This window comes from Brienomyrus brachyistius, chromosome 13 (genome assembly GCF_023856365.1).
Source record: "Brienomyrus brachyistius isolate T26 chromosome 13, BBRACH_0.4, whole genome shotgun sequence".
In the NCBI taxonomy this organism is placed as follows: domain Eukaryota; kingdom Metazoa; phylum Chordata; class Actinopteri; order Osteoglossiformes; family Mormyridae; genus Brienomyrus; species Brienomyrus brachyistius.
In genome coordinates, this window is record NC_064545.1 from 1,096,749 (window position 1) to 1,112,536 (window position 15,788).

The window sequence follows — 15,788 nt, forward strand, 5'->3', positions numbered from 1 at the left end:
AAAGGCTGAGTCAGCCATGAGTACTTACAGGACTAACTTTGGCATAATGCCCCAACTTAAGTCAAATAAAGATTGTATATAAACAAATGCCAATGGCAATAAAACGCCGATATTGCAAGATTACCCTCTGCAAGACATGGCAACTGCTTCGCACCTAATTTGCATTGCACTTAAACAGGAAGACAAGTCCTAGACAGCAAAAACAGTGGGGTACAGCTTGTATTTGTCTATCGGGGCTTTTGTAAGCACACAAGCTGTCCTCAAATTCTAAACCCCAAACATCAGCAATGTGCAATGATTTTTGCTTATTCAGCGCTGCCAAATGTCAGGCTGACCTCACACTAAATGACATCAGCACCAGTCTGCTTCTCCTTGGTTCTCATTATGTAGACCTCAGCACAGACCTCAGGCCAGCTAATGTCACATGTCAGCTTTAAGCCCCCATAACAGCTTGCATGTTTTACATCTTAATAAATGGTAATATTAAGTATGATGTTTATGAAACTCAACCAACGACAGGTTAGAAAGGGACCAGAGTCAGAATACATCAGTAAAAAAAAAAAACGTATTTGCCGAGAAACCTTGAAATTTAGAAATTAGAAGGCTATTCTAAGTTCTTGTATATCAATCCAGGCTTGTAAGAGTGTCAAGTGATCTGATAGAGAAGGAAGAGGATGATGAATGAGGGTGACATGGAACTTCCATTTCCCAAAGGAGACAGCTTCAAAAGACCACATCAAACAGCACCTACCTGTTCCTCTGTCTTCAGGTCCCCGAATTCCTGCATGAAGGTGGCCTCAGATGGGAAGCGCAAGGGCTCCAGGAAGTGCAGCAGGCTGAAGAGCTCTTCCACGGTGTTTTGAAGAGGCGTGCCAGTCAGGAGGACCTTGTGTTCCTGGAATGTAAGTCCGGGCACACAGCATAAGAACCCTGACTCCAACAGTCTGAGACATCACACACGTTCAAACTGTCACTCACTTTGAAAAAGCCCACAAATCTATTCTTGCACTACAAATCCCATCAGTGAGAAAGAGTTGCTACGCTGTGACTCACTGACAAACATGAGGTGACTAAAGGTTTTAATATGTCAGCAATGCCATCTTCTGCAAGACACAAACCAGACTCATGAGCTTGAAGCCCTCCAGCAGTTTGCAGTTCCTGTTCTTCAGCCGATGAGCTTCATCAATGATGACGCAGCGCCAGTCGATGGCATTAAGCTCTGGACATCCCCCAAGGATCATCTCGAAGGTGGTGATGATGGCCTGGAACTTATAGGCCCCCTGAATTAAGTGACCCTAAGGGAACATAGAGTAACACAAGCCATCAACACACATCGTCCATCTTGTTAACAGCCGCATGTTTGTATATTATGTGCCTCATGTTGTAAATTCTGCTAGAAAAAAAAATACAAATGCAGGATATGTTTAATATCACTCAAAGGGAAAGGATGATAAATGTTTAGATTTTGGCAGGATACAACCTAGCAAGGCTTTGCTGTTTAGTGGCAAGTTTTCATGTAACAACGAAAACTATGAAGACTGAATGGAGAGAAATTCTCCAACCTGTATATGAACCTGCAAGAAACCATCCTGGAATAAAGCTTTTCTTCTTGATACACGCAGACAGAATGGATGAAAGAAGCATATGTGGTCCCAGAGACAACCAGGCCTTACTCTGATGCAGCCGGATAGCACATTCCAATAATTTCCAGTTTCCAGAAGATGATATGTCTGAAGGTGCTGTGCCTGTAGCTATCAAACCATAGCACTTCCTACCACGCCTTACAGTAGGCTAGTGAAGTGTTTCAGAACCCAGACCCCAGGGACTCTAACAGATATTCTGTGTTCCTGGTTACTTGGTTCACGTGTGCTGGAAACTGGGAGAAAGCAAAAACGTGGACTGTCTGGGGTCCCCAAGGACTGGACTGAGAAGCACTGGCCTAGTGGATATTGACAACCACTGAAAGATTAGTAAGCTCCCGTGTACTGAAACTGCAGTGACAGACGCCAACAGTTCAGCACTCTGGTACCTGAGAGTCCTTGAAATACATCTCGTATTGCTGCAGCATCTGCCGGCTGACCATGCTGCCATGGTAGACGACGACGTTGAGTTGTGTCCAGGTGTGGAACTCGCGCTCCCAGTTGGCAATGGTGGAGAGTGGAGCGATGATTAAAAAGGGTCCTCGGATGCCAGTGTGGTAGATCTCCTCGAGAAACGTGATGGACTGGATGGTTTTGCCCAGGCCCATTTCATCAGCCAGGATACAGTTACGTCTGAAAGGGGAAGAACATTTATTACAGCCTTTTTTAAGGAGCAGGGAAAGTAGTAAACAGGTCAGTAGGGGTCCACTCTTGCTCACGGCAGGTGCTTTCTGTTCAACAGCTCTAAGACCCAGTTATATGCAGTGCTAGAACTAGTTCAATCATACACTGTCATTAAAAGGAAAAAAACGTTAAAAACAATCCCTAGAGACACATAGCCTCACCAGACCATATAACCCCACAGTCAGGAAGCATTGGCCCTACAGGAAAATCTCTTCCAATAATCAACATCCAGCCAATCACAGCTCATGAGCTGAAGAGGTCAGGACAGAATCTATTAAGAAATCACACTCCTCCCCCCCGGCCAGCATGACCTACATTAAAGGACAGGGCTGTTTAATTGAACTATTCAGTGCAAATGACCATGCACAGCCATTCCCATTCCATAACTCTGCAGCTAGGTTTTCTTGGCTGTGCTCCAGTTTGGAGACGGCAGAGTACTCAGACAGACACGCCCAAAGAATGCATATGTACACGCAAGCACGCACACATGCATATGTACACAAAACGTCGACAGAAAATACTGATAATTCTCCCCCTTCCCACTTAACACGGACAGGATAAATATTTTTAATAGTTGTTGGATTGTTGAGTAGGTTCAAGAGGGTATGTTTAGAAAATGAGATATCCAGCATGAACATCACACTACTTCTCAAAACTGGAATGAAAATCAGCCCCGAAGAACCAATTGAAGATATTTACATGCAAAAAAATGCATGTTTTAAAAACTAAAAAAAAAATTCACACATACTAATAAGGAACAAGTTTTACCACACCATATCGATCGTCTTCCCACCGAAAGATGACGCCCAGTTTGCGTTTTGGCATGAAAATGTGTACAAGCTGAAGTTTGTTAAACGTGCTCAGTACACGGGCGACTTTTTGTGCTCGATGCACGTTGAAGGACAGCAGTCAGATGAGAAGCAGCCTGGAACTCGAAAAGTTGCATGATTCATATGTGAGAAGCAGCGGCTCCAGCTTCTAGCCAGAGAGGCAGACTGGGAAGGAGCAGCTGAGGTTAACAGCCCCGATTGCACAAACACACCCCAGGCAGAGGCTTGGCCCACTGGGTGGGGCTTCACCACTGCTTCCTGCGTGTGAAAAGAGTGTGCTGCTGTCAGACACTTGTCACCGCAGTCACTGACCTGTTATACCAGTTGAAGAGGAGCCAGTTGACTCCCTCCAGCTGATAATCCCTGAGGCGGTTGCCGTTGCGATATTCCCTGGATTCCCCCCTCTTCTTCCACTGACTGGCCAGGGGCCGCTCCTGCGAAAGAGCAATGGGGTTAAGAAGCAACCCAGATGTGGGACAGGGGGATGGGGGCCATGAGAAAGGCGGGTGGGACTCACCATCCTCCGAGGATCCGGCTGGGCTGCCCGCAGCCGCTCAAACTCCTCGATCTTACTCTGGTCGACGTCCTGCTTCAGCTCCCAGGTGCTGTCCTCATAGGGTAGGGAGCACCACTTCACCAGGTAGTACACCACCATCTGCTGCCAAGACAGGCTGCCCGTCAGTGAGGGCGTCACGGGGCTCTCCATGTGGCCCTGCATTTCTTGCTGACTTCCTACTGCAATGCAAAGGTTACCTCGAAGGACCTAGCCATCCCAAAACCACACTACAAAACATAAATCACTGTATCGAAAACTAAATGATTTCATCAAGGATCATGAACCAGGCAGTGAAGACAAGCCGAAAAGGGCCCCCAAGCCTACTCTGATGTATAGAGATCAGCTGTGGAGCACCACCAAAAGATCAGTGCCAAATACCTCCTTGGTATCCTTGTCCTCACAGTAAGACACCTCCAGCACCCTGTCCACCTCGACATAATCAGGGTTAAATGGATCTTCTTCCATCTATGGGATAGGAGGAGAATGGAAAGTCATTTCCTGAGGGCTGAAATCGAAGACGAGGATGAACCTATCGGCGTTGCCTTACGTCTGCAAAGAGGAGTGCCCTCTGCGCCTGCTTAATCCGGAAACGCTTGATCTTCTGCTGGATCCTCTTGTCCTTCATTAGCTTCTGCTCTGTAGCCCACTCGCAGTGAAGATAGGAGCTGTCAGGGAAAGGGGGAGCGAGACCGATGCCTGCTCACATTCTGTCTGCTTCACGTACACTTGCACCAACAGGCAACCAGCGTTTCTTCCTACAGCACTGATCACTAACGAAAGACTGTCCACACACACACTGTGCCACAACTAACAACAACATATGGAAAAAAGTCTTACTAGTTTTTGTATTTGACAAAGAACTCCTCCACTTCTATCTCAACTCCAGGAGAAACCTACAGGACAAATTATAAAGTTTGTTAAAAAATTCAAAATGGTACAATAAAGATGCTTGAGCCTCTTACTTAAAAGTTGAACAACTGATCTAAAAGGAAATACCTCTGTTTTCACAAAACGAGATGACATGATTTTGTCAACGATGACACCATCTTCTTCGCTCAGGTTCGCCTGTTATAAATATTACAGCAAGTAAACATCTCAGCGAACGCTCCCCTCTATGTAGCATACGACTGCTTTGAAGAGGGGGAATAGGTTAGTGACACGCAAAATTGTACCACACCGTATCGATCGTCTCCCCACTTAAGGATGACACCTAGTCCATGTTTTGGCATGAAAAGCAGATTAGGACATAATGAGCGCCAATCAGCTCACCGCTAACATCTGTGCGGTAGGCTCTTTGACAGATGTGGCCGTCTTCTTGGCTTTGACGATCACCCGGCCCTCCTCGTCCGACGGCATGGACTCCCCATCCTCCGTGTACTTCTTGCGCTTTACCTGCCGGTTGGAGCGTCTCTTCTGGGGGGGAAAGCGAGAGGCTACCATTAGCGTTAGGCCTGGCGTGGAGTCAGGCTCAGCTGACCTTTACGGAATCTTTAATTAAGGACCGTTTGGTTATCCTGCTCAAGCCGAGCCTTCATGTTGTAACAAAAACAAACAGGACCCCAAGCGATTCTTTTGTATTGTCTGGCTTTTGGCTTCGCTCGTCTGTCACAATGCAGATTCCGGGTAACAGATAAGCCTTACATGCTTTGCTTAATCTGCAGTTTGATCCTAATTATTGTAATTAACTAGGCTAATGCTAAATGAGAGGTACATTGATAAAGACACAGTCACAGGCGCTGAAATCATTCATTTAAAAAAAAAAAGCGCCAACAAATGTCACAGGAGGCTAATTAGGGCCAATCATCATACAGAAGAAAATTTGTGCTAAGGTTGACTGATAGCTGGCGAGTGACACCTTCATGCACGTATTCGGTTGCCACCTTATCAGATTTTTTATTCCTACACAATACAAATTACTGGTTGTGGGAGATTCAATTAAACCAGGTACAAGAGTTGTTTTTTTTTTTAACAGGAATAACTGCATTTCTGCACATGTTGCTAATCAGAAATGAGGGCAGGGGTAAGTTGTATGCATTTACTGCCCTGCAATAACCGAGTGTAGCTGTTCATAGAAATACATAATCCCACTTGCTTCTCTAGGAACCATAGCAGTGGATTTTAGCCAAACGGATACAGCTGAAATGTCACACAGAGAACATCAAGCCAACTTCTTAACCTTTTCCTCATCAGTCAAAATGTGGCTTTGGACAAAAGCACCTGATACATAAGAGTAAATGTAAATGTCAAAATGTCAGAGGCCAGACAGAGCACCCCCTACAGGATGGCATCTCACCATGTCGTCGTCCTTAGAGGATCGCCGGAGAGGCGGCTCATCCTCTGTTGATGACTCTGATGAGTCATTCTTCCGCTTCTTCTTCTTGCCAAATTTGATTACTATTTTCCTGCGATATGAATGAAGGAGGAGAGGAAATTAGAGATGGGAAAATAATTACTTGCGTTTGCAGCTTTAACTCTTCACATCGAAATGAATGAGGAGGGCCTAGGAGAATTCTCAAGTTTCGATGGGAAGCGGGTGCTAACGCGCGGCACAGGCTAAAGTGTACAACAGACTGGGTGGGCACTCAAAGGAAAATCTGAACTGCTGTGACTTTCTACAACAAATTGACCATAAATGCATTACTGTTCGCATTTGCCAGCAGTGGTATTTTACATGTAGCTGAAGGCTTGCTGCAATAATCTGCGTTTAAGAAATGGAAATATACCAGATTCATTTTCTGAGAAGCAGGTTCAAGCTCATCAAGCTGAAAATTAGGCTGACTAGGGGCGCGTTAGTCACATGGTTTGAAGAACAAGAGTAAAAGGAGCAGAGCTAAGCACAAATACCAATTAACAATGAGAACTAGAGACTGATCGTACTGCCATGCACACAAAACCAAAATCAAAGATAGAGTAAAAAGTGGCCGTTATATTTAATAACCATAAAAAGTTAAAGCCAAACTGACTGAGGAAACGCACACAGATATCTTCCACATCCTTAGCCCAAAGGCCACCCTGATACCTTGCAGAAGCTGTCTTCAGCTCTCCTTTAGGAAAAGAAAACGCTCTTGCTGATGCACAAGGTTTCCATTCCAGATTCTGGAAGCGATACTTATAGCAGTTGGAGCAAAGAGCCAAAAGAGGGTGTATGCATGCATGCATGCTCTCTAATGGACAGACCCCCAGCCAGCAATAGCACATCATGTACCCGATCATCATTCTTTCATATGAATTTATAGCAGCTAGACCAATGGTTCTGAACCCGGTCCTTGAGTCACCCAGACGGTCCACATTTTTACTCCCACCCAGCTCACAGAAGCAAAAACATGGAATATTTGGTGGTGGGTAGGGAGGGAGCAAATACATGGACCGTCTGGGGGTCCCCAAGGACTGGGTTGGGAAACACTGAGGTAGAAAACAAGAAAAATCCTTATGTGAAAGATCACTGGATATGTGTTTGACTGACAATAAGGACACGTTATGACACCTATTCTTCAGCCTGTATCTAAAGATTAAGGGTCCAAAAGGCATGACAAGTGACGGAGGTGTGTCATGAGCAGACAGCACCACGTCCGGCATATCCAAAATGGGTCCGGCAACACCAGCAAAGTTTGAGCCTATGTGACGGGGCCATATCGAACAAGCAGGACAGGTCATTCCAATCAGAGTCACTGGACAGCAGCTTTAAGCCGGGAATTCCCCATCATGAGAAGACAGCAGCCCAAGTGCTCAGCCGTAGAAAACATCACCTGCTATTCCTGTGTAAATGCAATTATCCTGCCATTTTTGCTTGGTGTGATGCCACTAGACTGCATTACTATTTAGTATTATTTATCACAAGTAACACGTGCTTCGTGGGGGGGGGGGGGGGGGGGGGGGGGCAGGACGAATGGATGGATGGCAGTCCTTTTGCGAGCCCCAACAACATTGTCCGGCAAAGCTAATTATGTGGGCAGAGCAAGTTAAATCCTGCCTTGCTCAGCTGTTTGCAACTAAAACCTGGGCCATTTAAGTAATCATCTTGCATGCTGCTGGTGGAGCACACCACCACTCACGGCAGATGCAGTGGGAATTGGCTGTCCCTCGGACACCAAGACCATCCACTATGAGCGCTCAGCTTCAGAAAGGCAATGGACCAAACTTGGTCATTCCAAAGACTCTTTCACCTAATGTGATCAAAATGCAACGTCAAGCAAAGTAAACATTTTAAATAACCAGCTCATTCTTCCTGAAGACGATGAAATCAGCTCATTTTTCGCAAATGCAATCTTGTTTGAGTCAGGCGCCATATCAATCAATCTTACATTCAGAAAGTTGAAAAAGGCTGCGTTAGCCAGATGATGGTGATTTTGAATTTTAAGAACGTTGTCGCCGCGCATGCAGCTTACATTTCCAAGAAGCTTACAGTTCAAGCGGCACATGTCCGAGTGTCCTCTCTGAGGCAAAGCTGCAACATTAAGTAGGGATTACAGCTCAGAGCACGGACTCTAAAGTGACGCTCTAGGGAAGCTGTGGAACGTTCAGGGAGGACAAGGGCAGCCGAGAACTGGACATGAACACAATGGCCAGCTCCCCTGTCGGACTGAGCTTTACAGCCCACGATGACCCTTAAAGGAGATTTTACGGCAGCCCACCAAGGCATTACAATGGTAGAGCTCCTGATCACTGTAAAACGCTTCCTATCAGAGGCCAGTGCGATGCTCCAATGTAAACAAACAAAACAAGCTACCAGCAGCTGCTCAGGCGGCCCTGAACAACGTACCAAACCTGGATGGATTTTTCCACTGATATCCAACTGCAGAAGTCTAAGAATCTGTTTCGCCAATAAAACGAACGTCATGGAGCCAAGAGGCCTTGTGGAGATAACAGCCTTCTCTGTATGCCACGTCACCCATCCCCCCACCCACCGCTGGCCCCGTGCAGCCTCCACCGCAGCAGAGCAGCACAACCCCACAAGCTGTTCCCCAGTTCATGTGCACCACAGAGGGTTTCCCAGCACCATGTGATCAATGCGTCTGTCCCAGCTGATTTCGTTTGAAGCTGAGACAATAGCCCATTTTAATCAAAATTAACACAATTCACAATTAAATTCTCATCAGCTTTAATTCGCAGATTTAGAAAGTACTAGCGCACTCTGGGTACTTGTGACTGAATGAAACATGTTAATGTCGCAACACTGTTTAACCTCTTCCTCAGGTATTTACACATCGTAACCTAGCAATGCGAATAAGCTACCCTACCATTAAAACACAGCATTTAATAAAGGATGACAAGTTTAATGAACAAAAAAGAAAGCTGACAGCTAGCCAAACAAGTAGTTAAGCACACACAGAAACTCTGGCTCATACGCAAATCCAGTCAAGCAACAGCAGCACATCTTTAGTTAGCAGAAATTAAAGCAATTAAAAATGTATCACTCGTGTTAAAGCTATTTGGTTTTGACCAAAACAATTCACTGGGGCAAATATCACTCCAATAAAAACTTTCTTGTTGTGTCCACACCCGTGTCAGTCATATCACTATAATTCAAATTTTATATCACACACACAAAAACGTAATGGTAAGCAATTTGATTTTAAGCTAAATCACCCGGCAGGTTCAGCACAGAAAGCTACCTGTATTGCTCTGCTGTGACCCTAATCAACCCCTTTTCAAAAGGGGAATACAAGGCCACAGAGGAACACACACAGCTCTCTGCAGGAACATTGCAGTCACTGACATGCATGAAGGCTAGCAATGCTATTCGGTATACCAGACGTTCACCACCCCCACACGTGGTCTGTGCCTCAGACAACAGCACTCTCTCCTTCGCACGGTACTCTAGCCCTGTCACACCACCCACCCGGTGATCGGAAGCACGTCGTTTTGGATCTGCGCGGTTAACTGTACATTCGGTTAGGGCAGTGGTTCTCATCCTCAGCCCCACTGCCTGCCTGTTTTCCTGCTATCCCTGCCCCACATACAAGTCCCAGCAGTCTTTCAGCTTCTGATTGACTGAACACACCCGAGCCAGGTAATCAGTGTGTAGGGGAGGGATAACTGGAAAACAAGCAGGGCAGAGGGGCCGAGTTTGAGAACCACTGGGTTAGGGAATAACGGGGTTGCGACTGCAAGGCCGCCTTTCGCTGCACGTCTGAAATGACCTAGCTAACAGGCAGGAAGACGGCAGTGCAACACGCCCTGACGCTGTGCTCATTCCACTACTGTCACATAGACCACTGGTGCCTGAACGTTCACCACTGTGCTTTTCCATGGGCGCTAGTCAACAAAAAGCTAGTTTGCTTTTCAACCATTTCTGCAGGAGAAACAAAAACACTCAGAGCTGCAGCTAGTGGGTCAGTCTGTGTGCTTCGAACGCACAGCCACCGGCTGGGCGACAGAAGTGCAGGGTGAGGGGAAGGTTATTCAAAGCGTATTCATCGCTTCGGGAGAACATTTGCATAGCTGAGAGAGATCCATCAGCACATATTCTGCTCTGTGGGAAGACAGAAATCCTGACGTGGACTCTGCCGGGCTGGAAGGTCCTGGTGGAGAAGATGCGGACTCATGGCAGATGAGCTGGGGTGGGCACGTCCAGCACACAGGAGCTCTGGTCTGTTTCTGCTCTGAGGAGCTAAAACAGTTTCCCAGCTTAACGTTGTCCTCCACAGAGCTGCTCTGCAGCTCAAGGGCAGGACTCAGCTTTAAGACGGGATTAGCCGTCCCTGTCACATACCCCTCAGCATTTCCTCTTAAATTCCATAATGCTTGTGTTTTCGTTTCACACAATTACACACCAGGGCTGTTCACCGTGCAGGGCGCATGTAGAAAGGCGTGCCATGGTGAGGTGGCGGCAGCCCATTCCGGCAGCCACGTCATGCAAGACGCCCGCGTCTGCCGCTAAGTGCACTGGGGGATCACGCAAACCGGCGCGTGTCCAGGCAACATTAGCTTTTAATCCCCAGCAAACACGTCAGGCTGCTTTTTCTCTCCCCCGCAAGATAAGGCTGGGTGACAGCCCCAGACCAGACCTGTTCGGGCGCCTCCACGGAGCTGCACCCCCACCCCCACCCCCCACCCCGCGGTCATTTACCCTGCCATAAATAACCACATGCAGCTGTGTTTGAGCCGTCCTACTCCAAAGCCTCGGGGGCGGGGGTCTCGACGGCTCGTTACTGAGTTCCTCTGCTTCCGTTAGCCCTACAACTGCCTCTCCCCTCCCCCACAGACACCTCATTTATCAGCTGCTGTGAGGAGCCCCCAGCTCTGCCTAGCGGCGGGCAGGAAGAGCGGCAGCATGCTGTGAACACAAAGCATAGCAAGAAGAATGACTCCTCCTGAAGGGCTGCGGCCTCTGAAGCAGTGTGCAGGGCTGGGGCATGGCGAGGAGGGGAGGGGTGGAGCCATCCGGGGGCGTGGTAATACTCCACACAAAAAGGGAATGAATGAATGAATGAATGAATAAATAAATAAATAAAACTGCAAGTGGCACCCAGGCTTGGCCCCCCACCCAGAAAGCCATCCACACAGCATGGGTTGAACTAGATTACAGAGACTAGGGCTCACAGGGACTACACACACAAGTGCCTTTCTAGTGAAGTCAAAGGCCAAAGTGATAAGTCCGCATTTTGCTGGATGAAGAGGGCATTTCCAGGACATCTTCCAGCTGTAGTTCTTTTTTAGGTAGAGAAGGTGCCGGTGGGTGGGAAACAAAAGAACACTGTCTGGATCTGAAGCGCTGGGTGTAAGCAGGGTCTCGTGCATGACAGCCCCAGAATCCACCACCTCACACGCAGGCGACAAGGTGCCGTCAGTCTCAAAATACACCTCCCTCCCCCAGTCTCCCTCCCCCAGGCCTATGTCTCCAGACATCCAGGTCACAGTCAGCCTAGCAGGGGGAATCACGCACAGTGCTGACACCGGGTCATCCTCCCGGCGGTGCCGGCTTGGAGCCTGGCCACGGGCCACCAAATGACAGCTATCCTGGGGGGGGGGGGGGGTGGTACCCTGGCGGAAGTTCAAAATATTGCAAATACACAACTCCAAACATCCAGCCTGTCATGACTGGTAGTGATTATCCTACACATCACTTCAAAGGTGGAAGGAACGCACTAAAACAGACCAAACGAAACGAACACACACACACACACACACACACACACACTGCTGCTGCTGTTACTGATCTGCAAGAAAACATGGCATGCCATTAAGCTCGTAGGATGGTTGCCCAGCATAAGGGCCCATGCGATTTCTCACCGAAAATACACCAAGAGGCCACTCTCAGCATGCCAGGAGTCACAAAAAGGATTTCCGGGGTACGTTCCCAAATTAAACACAAACTGCAGCTCTCCGGGTGTCATTTTCAAAGGTTGGGTCTTTAAAAAGGTCCTCGGTGTCTTTGGCCAGCCACACGTCTAGGCATGCAACGCCTCGAAGGACTCAAACCACAATACCCAGCCTTCCAGCTCATATCTTCGGCACTGGATGTTCAGGCCCACCGCCCTGGGATCTGAATGCCAAGCCTTTCCCACGCGATGCCAGCAGTTAAAACGTCACACTCGTCTCACTCTTCCGTGCCCTAGTGTCAAACTCGCACATCATGGGCTGTCCTCAGGCAATCCGATGACGGCGAGCTTCCTTTCAGAAGCCTTCCAAAAATACACCCGGGAAAATTCACCATGCCCTAACCCTCCACATAGCCAGTGTGCGACAAGGAGAACAACAAGGCCCCGCTCCAGCAGAGGCTACGGCACTCATTCCCGCAGCCCAGATGCACGCAGATAAACAACATTATCCGGGTGAAACGGTGACTCACTGTTTACCCACAGTCTGCCTGGCAGGTGTACAGCTGACAGCAACTTTCAACAATATTCACGGTGCCGCCACAGAGGAGATCAGCGATAGATGGCTAACTGGCCTGCGTGACGTGCCCAAGTCCAAGGCCAAAGCCACAACACATCAAGGAGGATCATGGGACTGCAGTGGCGTGTACTGTTACCCAAAGGAAGCAGACTCTCCCTTTTAAGAGGGACGAGCACGACAGACAATCTGACCAACGCCTTGACTGGAGCCCCATCCATTTCTGCACATTTCACAGGCATTATTGAGGTGAGTTTTCTACGCCCTGAGAAACTTACACAGAGGGAAATAACCAAGCTAAAGAGAAGGCAAAAAGACAACCCATTAACGATGACATTCGTAATGCCATATTTTGACCATTGCAAAGTGATACCGCACTTACCCGACTTTGGCATCCTGCTTGCCTTTGGCCTTCGAGGGCTTCTCCCTGGGCCGCCTGCTGCTGCCATGGTCTGGCTGGTGCTCCAAGGTGCAGGGCAAGCTTTGGGGACTCATGACCCTGGGGAGGCCTTTCTGCCACCCCCTCTCCCTGGCTTTAGCGAGGGGCGCCGAAATGATCCTGTTAGCCTTTTCCTGCTTATCTTCCTGTGCCGCCTCCACCAGCTGTTTCCTCGGCACCCTCCTGTCTGTAGGGGGGCTCAGCAATGCAGACGAGGACAGAGAGGAGTTCTTCAGAGGGCTGAGGACCCGTGGGTGGTTGCTGGAACCATTAGTGTTCTTTCGAGGCTGAAAGTGGAGGAAGGAAAGAGGTTGGGGGGGGAGAGAGATACATTTATAAAAATTTCATCAGGCATTCGATTTTTCTCATTTTAAGTCTGGATACGTTTGCATCTGGAAACCACACCAACAGCACATCAGCACCCTGCCAGATGAAACAGGCAAAGGAAAGCGGACAACAGGTCAAGTAACCAACAACCTATGGCCTACTTATTGGTCCTCAAGTCATTTCACACTTTGCTTTTATGTCACTAACGAACATGAGAAGTCTAAAGCTAACATACGAGAGCAGTAGCTGAAGCATGTTAGATAGGGGGGCTTTAGTGTTTTATTACATATACATGTCTTCAAGTTTCCAATTTTAAAAGCACACAGTCTGGCAAAGGAGGACACCTGGTATGGACCAGATACAAGTACACAACCATGCCCATTCTGTAAGCAAAGAAAAAGTGCTCATGGGTAGGAGAGGGAAACCAATCTAGTAGCTATGACAGCTACACAAGCTTTTCATGAACACCACAGTGGCAGCAACCTAGGAAAAACTGGAGGAGACACTTTAAAAAGAGCAGGTCAGCAGCTGCCTCCTGTTGGTGCCAAGTTGATATAACAGGGAGGGTCACATACAGGCAGGGTCGACTTCCCATCCATACAGGAGTCCTCACGTTAGGGAACCAAACAAGGGCTCATGTGACAGGAGCAGGTGGCCCAAACAAGTCACCTACTGGGGCCTGGGGTGGCAGATACATGGGATAGAGCACAAGGAAAGGGGAGAGACTGCGGGCTGAATTTTACAGCTGGAAAGAGTTACACGGGAAACGTACAAGGACACGGCAGCCATGCAGTGATGGCAGCAGCACCAGTCAGTAGGACGAGGGGGGGAATCACTCACAGACCAGTTAAAGCCGCCCCACTCTCCAGGCTCCTTTAGCAGCTCACTTACCCTTCATGGCCTCTTCACCGCAGATGTCCCCCCGCCGCCCCCCCACCCCCACCCAATAAAAGCTTTGCCCTTTTTGCCGAGATATACCCAGCCCAGCTACCACACTTACTTTGGCAGTTGCTATTCCTCTAGCCAGCCACACCCCTCCCCCCACCGCCGATCACCGCCACGCTTCTCCCCCGTCCTCTCCCAGATGGCACTGAGCTGGGGGGGGGCAGCATCTTTGGCCTACAGAGTGTCTCATTTGGCAGCTGTTAGGTTCAGGACCCGGAGGTGGCTTGTTCTCCCCCCCTCTGCCGGTGGTCTTTCCCCCTCCTCCTGTCTCCCCCCCCACTCCTTCCTCTTACATCCCATTCCCCCTCGGTACACAAAGGGGTTTTGTACAGGCTTCTCCGGCTGCTTGGTTTTTCCCTCATCTCGCTTTTTGTCCCCTCAGTCTGATGCCCCTTCCTCCACTCCAAGAAGGACGCTACGCAGAATGTGGGTGACAGACCGGCGAGCAGCAACGGCACGCGGCAAGAAAATGTGTCGGCCTGCACATTATCGACGTGATTAAGATCTGGATGCATCTGACAGCTTCATATAGCGAAGGTAATCAGCAGATGGCGTTAGCATTTACCCAACCAACTTTACACATTTAATCATAAAACATGCCTCAGTCCTTCATTACCTCAGTGAGGCCTCCAGGCCTGAATTAAAAGGCAAAAATAAATATTTTAATATTGCGCCCCCTTAACTCTACCCACAGGAGTAAGATATTCTACTGTGACAAGAAACAGCGAATGAAACAGAAAGTGAAATAGATGTGAACAGATAAAATCTCCTCCAGCATACCCTAGTTAAGCAGGACTGAAATAAACCAGGACTAACTAATCAATTTTTCTTTCCATTAGGGAAATTAACAAAAAAAGCTTGTCCAGTATTGATATATTATTGTTATAGTTACCACAATCTTAAAAAAAATTAAGGATAAGCCGTTTTAATTGAGAAAGTACCCATCTCATCTAATGGCTGTACATCAAAGACATTTTAATAGCGTTACAGACTTATTTAAGAAGGCAGACTGTACAGGTGACTACAGGAGAACAGCATGTGCAGGAACACGTTGACCAATGCTGGTCCACACATGACCTGTGAGTCACAGACGAGTTTGACAACAGCACATAATTAAAGGTCTGAGAGCTAGTTCTCCTGGCGTCACTCACGCTGTCAGGTGCCATTTCAGGTACTTAAGTACACACAGCACATCACAGCTCACCAAGATCATGGAAGGAACCCTGACCAGATTGCTGTCAAACTGCCGTCCAGAGTGTCCTTCACATTTATGGCCAAAATGAGTTATACCTCCATATTGGTGCAAAAAACCCAAATAGCTACTGTCACTTTGCATACAACAGAATGATTGTTTAATATATTCACTTGCGCCTGCCACTCACAATGATTTTTTTCCTTCCATTAATGAAGCTCTGTAGCCAGGGACTCCTTAAGATGTGATGTGGCCTGGAGTCTTGCCTACATGAAGTTCTTACAGTGAGCACAATTATACAAGACAATTTCTGTTAACATGCCAAGATATTGGGAAACTG

At 47.9% G+C, this 15,788-nt stretch overlaps 1 protein-coding gene across 9 annotated transcripts in view; it reads right to left on the bottom strand.

Annotated features, from left to right (window-relative positions):
• Positions 1 to 15,788, bottom strand: part of LOC125705773 (chromodomain-helicase-DNA-binding protein 9-like) — a 47,901-nt gene that overhangs the window by 15,981 nt on the left and 16,132 nt on the right. For 6 of the 9 annotated variants that reach the window (XM_048971954.1, XM_048971953.1, XM_048971958.1 and 3 more), the window contains 12 exons: positions 12,928 to 13,271; positions 6,004 to 6,112; positions 4,980 to 5,123; positions 4,707 to 4,775; positions 4,548 to 4,603; positions 4,258 to 4,375; positions 4,089 to 4,175; positions 3,672 to 3,812; positions 3,467 to 3,588; positions 2,030 to 2,273; positions 1,119 to 1,295; positions 752 to 895 (listed from right to left, as the gene is read on the bottom strand). In XM_048971954.1, the coding sequence (XP_048827911.1) occupies positions 752 to 895; positions 1,119 to 1,295; positions 2,030 to 2,273; positions 3,467 to 3,588; positions 3,672 to 3,812; positions 4,089 to 4,175; positions 4,258 to 4,375; positions 4,548 to 4,603; positions 4,707 to 4,775; positions 4,980 to 5,123; positions 6,004 to 6,112; positions 12,928 to 13,271 (1,755 nt within the window). The remainder of the gene's footprint in view (positions 1 to 751; positions 896 to 1,118; positions 1,296 to 2,029; positions 2,274 to 3,466; positions 3,589 to 3,671; positions 3,813 to 4,088; positions 4,176 to 4,257; positions 4,376 to 4,547; positions 4,604 to 4,706; positions 4,776 to 4,979; positions 5,124 to 6,003; positions 6,113 to 12,927; positions 13,272 to 15,788) is intronic. The other 3 variants (XM_048971961.1, XM_048971959.1, XM_048971955.1) reach the window with 1 other exon arrangement.